This window comes from Zeugodacus cucurbitae, chromosome 2, assembly GCF_028554725.1.
Source record: "Zeugodacus cucurbitae isolate PBARC_wt_2022May chromosome 2, idZeuCucr1.2, whole genome shotgun sequence".
Lineage (NCBI taxonomy): Eukaryota > Metazoa > Arthropoda > Insecta > Diptera > Tephritidae > Zeugodacus > Zeugodacus cucurbitae.
This window is the reverse complement of record NC_071667.1, coordinates 49468066-49477023: the sequence shown is the minus strand read 5'-3', so window position 1 is coordinate 49477023 and position 8958 is coordinate 49468066. Positions and strand designations below refer to the sequence as shown.

Sequence of the window (8958 nt, the reverse complement as noted above, 5' to 3'; positions counted from 1 at the left end):
GGCTCAACTATCATGGGCTGTTCGCATAATTTTATAAGTACAGGAGAATGATCAGAACATAAGTCAATACATGTATCTACTGTTATTAACGATCTATCTATGTTTTTAACTACAGTAAAATCTATTAAGTCTGGTATTTTGTTTCTATCACTGGGCCAGTATGTCGGCTTACCAGGAGATATTATATCAAGGTTATTGTGCTTATCTAGAATAGTGTAGTACAGCTGTCGTCCTTTCGGATTAATAAGACGTGAGCCCCAGCACATGTGTTTTGCATTGTAATTAATTAACATGGGGCGGAAAACAATGTGCTCTCTCTCAGAGGCTATAATAAGAATCGACGTCAAGCGTTCGAAATATCTACCTTCCTCATATGTTTATTTATAAGATATATTAAAGATAACTATTTATAGCAACGTAAGTTCAAAGCGGAAAGCTACAGTACAAATCACCGCCCTCTAAGTGTAAGGTTAATAGCCACTTTAAACCCAACAAATTCTTTTCAAGTTTCTATTCAATAATAGTAACTTCTAAGTGATAAATATATATTCTTTATTTCATACTGAGTTCAAACTTGTAAGCTTGTAATGCATTAAAACAGCAGTCAATCAAAGCTGCGTGCACATTTGCCTGGCAGGCGGTTGACTCTCCGATTAGCCGGTGAATATTTCTATATTTCTACAATATATTTCCAGCGTTGTGTTGCAAAATGTTGCAAAGTGTCAAACGAGTTTCAAGTTTGTACCAAATCGCATTTATTTGCGGCTTAATTGTGGTGAACGGTGTGAATGAGGTTACAAGTGTTGAATTCTATGCAGAAAAACGTAAGTTACACCGAGAAAATATTCTAAACATGCATGTTTCTACATATAAAAACAAACATACACAAATGTACACATATTTTCATGAAATTGCTATAATTTTTGTTCTTTTAATTATTTAAGCTGCTTTCCTGCCTTCGTGCAAAATTTATGAGCCGGGTTTTACAAAATGTTCCACAAACACAGTACAAAAGTTGATAGATCAGCTGATAATTGGTAAGTTTCGTTAAGTGATAGTGAATACTTTTTGATAAACCATCGAATTTCTCCAAGGTATACCTGAGGTTGTAGAGGAGTTCGGTCCGTTCGATCCCATTCGCGTCCATGACATATATTTCAAGCAAGACAACAGTGATGTGGCTACAATTCGCGCCAATTTGAGTGACATTTTAGTGAAAGGCTTCTCGAAGACAGTCATTAAGGAAAGCAGGTACGTTATATTCTTACACATATTTTACAAGCGTGAAATAGTTAATTTCGAAAGTATGTTGGAATATTTTTTGTTTTTAATAGAAGCGGCATCGCTATTTAACATACTGTTCATACGAGGGCGGTTCGATAAGTATTTGGAATTTTGGAATTATTTCTAAGCATAGTCTCCATTATTAAAATATTTGTGATAACTATGTTTTTTGTAGGCCTGCGAAATAGGCCTTCGTGTCGGTGCTCATCTCCTCATTCAACTCACTGCCCGGCGAATGACTTTTTCAAGTGTAGTAACGAAAATAAATAGTGTTGAATCAAATCCGGAAAATTCCAAATTGGATCAGGAATCTCGGCGTCAAATCGGCCTGCTAATTCTACATCACATCAGAGTAGGTTCGCCGCGAGAAATCAACGCTATATACTGATACTGGATCGCTGTTGTGTATTGACACAAACATTCTTCGAATTCCTCTGAAACAACGTCAAACTAAATGGTCCATATTTTTCACAAATAGTGAACATTCGGTTGAATAACATACGAATACTGCGAAAAGATTAATTCCAAAATGTTTTTGAGAAAAGATGAATACAAGTTTCATTACACTACAAATACTCCTGACGCATCGCCAAGACCTTATGATTCGACAAAGCGCTTGTACTCTATAACGGAGTTCTAAAGTCTAATTCTAATGCTAATGTCGATTTCAGTCACTTTACTGGGTTCGCCGAAGATGTGCGTACCGGGATGTTTTAATCACACAACGTCACTGAATTTTACAGTATTGATTTTACAGTATTGATCTCTTAATTACTCATAATCAGACAATGTGATAACATGAAGTTTTTTTAAGGCACATATTTATTACACAGTACAACATTAGCTGGGCGAAACAGTTTAATATACCATTGAATTAAAAAGATTATTTAGATTATATCTACATTTTGGATTTTTTAGCAGCTATATTGTATATTTATTTTTAAATGTCCCTTTTTCGAACTTCAAATCCAAATATTTCGATTTTGGATGCTAACTTCGGAAATCGGATAATACATTTTTATAACCAGAAAGAAGTCGGTTATGCCATACAGTGTTATTATGTTCGCTTAAAAATATATGAGGAATTTTAAAAGACATCAAACATTTTTTTTTACTTTACAGAGTAAGCAAGAAGGATTTCAGTTGGATTACAAAAATTTTCCTGCCAAAAATGCGGTTGGACGCCAATTATAAAATGGAAGGACGAATTTTGTTGATACCGTTGAAAGGTTCCGGTAAAATGTATATTGAAATTGGTATGTGGATGTGATATCTATGTATATATATATATGATTAATAAAACATATTTTACATTTTCGTTCATAATGAAAATCTGACATGTAACTCCAGAAATTAATCGAGATGTGAGCATCTGGAACAATTTGACCTTAATTTTTAATTTGTTTTAAATATATTTTTTAAATTATTTGCAGATTGTTATTAATTTAAAATCCTTTATAAATTATTTATAAATATTATTGTTTGATATTTATTATTATTTTTATAATATACTATTATTCTTTTTTCCCACGCAGACAACCTCGACATCATACTTTATACCAAAACTCAGCTTTATGAAAAGGCCGGTTTCACCTTCGACAATGTCACTGCAGTACGTGTAGACTTAAATATGACACGAGTCCGCACCAACTTCGAAAATATTTTCAACGGACAAAGTAAAGAAGTGGAACGCAGCACAAATGAATTCTTCAATGAGAACTGGCGAGATTTTTACGAAGCACTGAAACCGATTATCATCGAAACTGTGGAGACCGTACTCTACGATATAATGCATAAGGTATTCGAATTAATACCAGCGAACTTCTTTGTTGAAGACATACCAACCTCTGAGCAATTGTATGGAACAAAGAATAACTCAAGCAAATAAATAATTATTGAAAAAATACAGATGTCAATAAATGAAGAAACTGATTAGTGAACTTTGATTTAAAATAGTATAGATTAGTTATAGGGTATATTTATCTGGGTGCAAATAAAAGAGTAGAGACTTACAAGAGTGTGACGAAAGATAAATTCATTATATGGGTTGAATTAATAAATAATAAAAAAAAAATATGAAAAATTCGCTATACGGTTTACTGATTACTATTTCATTTCTATCGAAGAATACATATTGGACATATATTCAACTATTAACTATTACGCAACTTAGAGTCTTCTATCGATATCTATTGTTATCGAGAATCGAAGATCGAATAGCGAATTCCTCTTATTAGATTTTAATCTCTCTAAAATCACTGCCAAAGTATATACGAGTGAAATATTTTCTAAATTTCGCAAACTCCAAATTATAGAATTTACGTTAACTTGTACCGCATATAAATTCCAAATATTATTCAATTTCTATAAAAAGTATTTAATAAATAATCACATAAAAGGGTTTTAGCAACACACTGTATACATCGCACGTTATATATATATATACGTATACATAGTTCTACACTACACACAGTACATAACTTCATTCAAAACTTACTATGTTTTTGCATAAGCCGGTATTTTCTTGGCATTGACATTAATAATAATCGGAGTTACACATGCTGGTTTTATCATTATTTTTTTATTTTTTTGCGGTTGCAATTGTGATTCTGGTTTCCACGATCTTCTAATTGTTGTTATGGCGGTGCGAATGTTGTTTACAAGGGGGGGACCACGGATGCAAAATGCTTTGTTACCATGACCATAACCAAGTTAGTCTGTAATTATGTACAAGTTACTGACGTAAGCAATAAGAATATTATCACGACATTAGCCAATTAATTAATAGCTAATCATTAATATTTGAATGCGAATAGTCTGTTATTTAATTAACGAAAGTGAAACCTATTTGCATTTACATAAATAAACTAACTCAATAAATGGAGGCTATATTTGACAAAGAAATGAGATATGTAAAGAAATCTTAATAGTAAAGTGTAATAGTGATCCACCATAAGTTGAAACAAGCAGTATTAATAAACTTCATTCTAGCTGTTTCTTAACATCACTCTGCTAAAAGTGTCCTATTGGATCTAGTGACCTGTATATTTATTCGGTATTGTAAGATCTTGAAGCGTAAGTAAGTCCTGAATTTTAACCTTTCTCAGAAATCATTTAGCCATTCGAAACAGTATTTGTAAGCCGGAATACTCAGTCTCATCGGTTTATTTTACAATTAATACAATAAATAACTCAGTTATTATTATACATGGTAATGAGACAAAAATTCGTATACATTGCATCCTGTTCTGTTGTAATCCGTATCCTTTTCTGTATCTCGAACCGAATATTAGCTTCTCAATGCTCTCTAATTGGATTTTTATATCGATAAATATTTTAGTAAACTTCATCGGGTTTAAGGCTTGTGAGGACGGGATTCTTCCACACCTCATAGCAGCAAACTGTTGATATTATGCGAGTTCTCTCCCTTCTAAATATAAAGCTTAACATCTGCAATATGTTTTGTAGATCTCAAGAAACTTAATTGATTATATGTTGTTTTGATTCGTACCTAAAACGCTCCTTTAAGAATATGCTAGTTGTCATCCCAAATTACGTGATCTTATTTTTAAGTTTTGACACTTTTACATATGTACCAGAGAACTGCATGAGTGCCTAATTTCCTTACTGAGAGTAAAATTGCTTCAAAAGCGATGGCGGTGTCCACTCACACTCATAGACATGCATTATGAGCTAACATCTACTCAAAGAACTATGAGTACTGAGCCTGTCGTAGACTTGCTATTGCATATTAATTGTATTCGTTTTACACACTCTTCTTTTTGATTTTCACCGACAAGTGGTGATCATACTCAAGACCAGCAAAGGAAAAAGCAAGACACACTCATCACCAGCTTTTTTTTAACCGCTTTGAGCTAAGTGGAAAAATTCTGTGAGTGTTAAAACCATCGCGACATATTTGGCTAAGAGTTTTTGATACACAAGTATGAGATATATGCGAGTAAGCACGCGGTGTATTTTCTCATTTTTCTCAGGTCTCTGATATGTACAAAAGGTGATATTTTGAATTGGCTTCTGACGTTTCTATGTCTAATTCTTAAATTGATCCCTCTGGAGTAGCAGTAGCATCATTTTTGTTATATAATTTTATGTTTCTAATCTTATTCAATAGCTAGTCATTGTTTTTGATAACAACTTTATCTATGTATGTCTGTATGTAATTGGCGTAGAAACCGTTTATCCGATTTTCCTCGCAATTCGGCACCAGTTGGAAATCCCAAGTAAAACCGGGTCGCTCTCCACCTAATCTTTCCAACGGAGAGGATGCCTTCCCCTTCCTCTGCTGGAGTTTTTCGTCCATTCGGATAACATGACCTTGCCAGCGAGTCGCTGACTTTTTATTCGCTGAACTATGTCAATGTATTCGTATAACTCATACAGCCCATCGCCTACGGTATTCGCTGTTGCCAAACTTCAGAGGACCATAAATCTTGCTCAAATTTTTTCTGTCGAAATATCCTAGTGTCGTCTGATTGGATGTAGACATCGTCCACACTTCAGCGCCATTAAGCAGTAAGAGAATGATAAGCGACTTGTAGAGTTTGATTTTGGCTCGTCGAGAGAGGACTCTACTTTTCAATTGCCTACTCAGTCCAAAGCAGCACGTGTTGTCAAGAGTGATCCTGCGCTGGATTTCGAGGCTGATATTGTTGGTGTTGTGGATGCTGGTTCCCAGGTAAACGAAATTATCTAAGACTTCAAAATTGTGACTGTTAACAGTGACTTGGGAGCCAAGACGCTTGTCTATTATATACTGTATATACAAGGCTAAATTCAGTTTTTGTTCATTTCTACATCGCTTCATTAGACAACTTTGTTTGACTTTGTTTCCAAAGGGTTTTACTACAACTTCCACTTCCACTTCACAAAGATACCCTTCTGAGCAATATTCGAACTTCACCCGAGATAGGGATCGAATTCTTAATAAGAAATAATTAATTTTATTATTTTTTTCGTGTTAAAGAGAAAATGAAAATATAATAAATTTATAGCTGAAATATCAAGAGTTATCACGAAACTCGTAAATCTAATGTAAATACAAAGTGGAGACATAGAAACACTTATTTAATTAAATTAATGTTGGAATAAAATTTTTCTTACAATTTATGTATTTAATGACTTAAATACAGTACAGTCCGGTAATAAAAAAATCTGTAAAAATTATATAAATCAGGTTTTGTTATCTGTACAATTGATCTGGGCTAATTGTTTATTAGATGCATTTTTAATTGCACGAAGCAAATACTAAAACAAAAGCTTATACCCTCAGTACTAGAGTATTATCCAGATAATATCTATTAGTGAAACAATTATATAGATAGGGTAATCGTTTGGGTTAATAATAATAATAATAGCTTTATAAAGGGATATAACTACCACACGTAAAGGGAGAAGTGTCAAGACAGCTGTCAAAGTAAGCAACCTGTATTCCACATTTATGAAGATACGACCCAGGTTGGTTGGTTGGTTGGTTGGTTGGTTTACATAACTGGTCTTTACTTATTTAAAACTGATGATGTATATGACACTACCGCGAATGCTACAGAGGAATGATTAAAGTCAATAATAATGTCTCAGTGCTAAATAGTTTCGGCAGTGTTAAATATAAAGCGTGCAAACTTTTTTGGGAGAAGCTCTTAGTGGTCGAATCAGTAAAACCATCAGAAAATGAAACTAGAGATTTAACGTATCCGAAGATCACCCGAATGGCGCTCAAACTCGCAACATTCTCAGCAACTGGACCGCATTTTCTTGAACAATTATTAACACTATACGACAAAATTGACTTTTTTCTGGATATTGGAACAAACAAATTTTTTCCAGGAGATTGAATCATGAGTAAAAAAGTGTATTCTCCAATTTTCGAAGTTAGCCTCCAAAATCGAAATATTTGGATTCGAAGTTCGAAAAAAGACTTAAAAAATATGAATTGCAGAATATAGATACAAACAAGTAAGGAAGGGCTAAGTTCGGATGTAACCGAACATTTTATACTCTCGCAATTTATTTATTTAACTTTATTTATATTATATAATACACAATTTGACCCACATATTCGTCATATATAATGTATAAAGTCCATTGAAAGTTGAAAACCATAATATTAGGTTAGAAGCACCGAGGTCCTCGTGTTCGATATATGGGGCCTTAAAAACCTATGGTCCGATTTCGGCGATTTTTAGAATGGGGCTGCCACACTATTAACATAGTATTTGTGCAAAGTTCTGCACCGATATCTTCACTAGTGCTTACTTTATATATTGTAAAGTAAACGATTCAGACGCGCAATCAAATCGATCACGTTGTGATAGACGGAAGACATGTCTCCAGTGTTTTAGACGTGCGCACGCTCCGAGGACCAAACATTGACTCGGACCATTATCTAGTAGCAGCAAAGATATGCACTCGCCTCTGTGCAGCAAAGAACGCCCGTCAACAAACACAAGGAAGGTTCGACGTCGAAAAGCTGCAATCACAACCGACAGCCGAACGATTTTCTACTCGACTTGCACTCCTGCTCTCTGAGAGCACTCATCAGCATCTCGATATAAGGGAGCTGTGGAACGGCATCTCAAACTCATTGCATACCGCTGCAGCCGAAACAATTGGTCTCCGGCAACGCCAAAAAACCAGTTGGTATGATGAGAATTATCGTTCCGCAGTGGAGAGAAAACAGACTGCCTACCTCGCAACATTGCGATCGACCACAACACGTTCGGGGTGGGATAGATATCGAGAACTGAAGAGGGAAGCGAGACGCATTTGCAGACGTAAAAAGAAAGAGGCCGAAATTCGTGAGTATGAAAAGCTTGAAAAGCTGGCCGACATGGGTACTGCTCGAAAATTTTATGAAAAGATGAGGCGATTTACAGAAGGTTTCAAGACCGGAGCACTATCATGTAGGGACCGAGGAGGTAATCTGGTAACGGATGTCCAGAGCATACTGGGATTATGGAGGGAACACTTCTCAGACCTGCTCAATGGCAGTGAAAGTACAACACCAGGAGATGGCGAACCCGATTCCCCAATCGATGACGATGGATGTTGAATAGATGTTCCATTACCCGACCATGAAGAAATTCGAATAGCAATTACCCGCTTGAAGAACAACAAAGCGGCTGGGGCCGATGGATTACCGGCCGAGCTATTCAAATACGGCGGCGAAGAACTGATAAGGTGCATGCATCAGCTTCTTTGTAGAATATGGTCGGAAGAAAGCATGCCTGACGATTGGAATATTAGTGTGCTCTGCCCAATCCATAAGAAGGGAGACCCCACAATCTGCGCCAACTACCGTGGTATAAGTCTCCTCAATATCGCATATAAGGTTTTGTCGAGCGTATTGTGTGAAAGACTAAAGCCCACCGTCAACGAATTGATTGGACCTTATCAGTGTGGCTTTAGACCTGGAAAATCTACAATGGACCAGATATTCACCATGCGCCAAATCTTGGAAAAGACCCGAGAGAGAACAATCGATACTCACCATCTTTTTATCGATTTTAAAGCTGCCTTCGATAGCACGAAAAGGAGCTGCCTTTATGCCGCGATGTCTGAATTTGGTATCCCTGCAAAACTAATACGGCTATGTAAGCTGACGTTGAGCAACACCAAAAGCTCCGTCAGGATCGGGAAGGACCTCTCCGAGCCGTT

General features: G+C 35.7%; 1 protein-coding gene across 1 annotated transcript; it reads left to right on the top strand.

Moving 5' to 3' along the window:
- The first annotated feature begins 636 nt into the window (after positions 1 to 636).
- On the top strand, positions 637 to 3216 carry LOC105215672 (protein takeout). Its single transcript, XM_011189700.3, has 5 exons — positions 637 to 824; positions 945 to 1037; positions 1095 to 1251; positions 2407 to 2540; positions 2820 to 3216. The coding sequence occupies exons 1-5, from the start codon at positions 710 to 712 to the stop codon at positions 3170 to 3172; spliced, it is 852 nt and encodes a 283-aa protein (XP_011188002.2). The 5' UTR covers positions 637 to 709; the 3' UTR covers positions 3173 to 3216.
- The last annotated feature ends 5742 nt before the right edge of the window (positions 3217 to 8958 follow it).

Bases quoted from the DNA above. Each gene is read 5' to 3' on its own strand.
- LOC105215672 (XM_011189700.3), top strand. From the start codon at position 710: ATGTTGCAAAGTGTCAAACGAGTTTCAAGTTTGTACCAAATCGCATTT. The intron at 1,038-1,094 runs GTAAGTTTCGTT...AATTTCTCCAAG, and splicing joins GATAGATCAGCTGATAATTG to GTATACCTGAGGTTGTAGAG. The intron at 1,252-2,406 runs GTACGTTATATT...TTTACTTTACAG, and splicing joins ACAGTCATTAAGGAAAGCAG to AGTAAGCAAGAAGGATTTCA.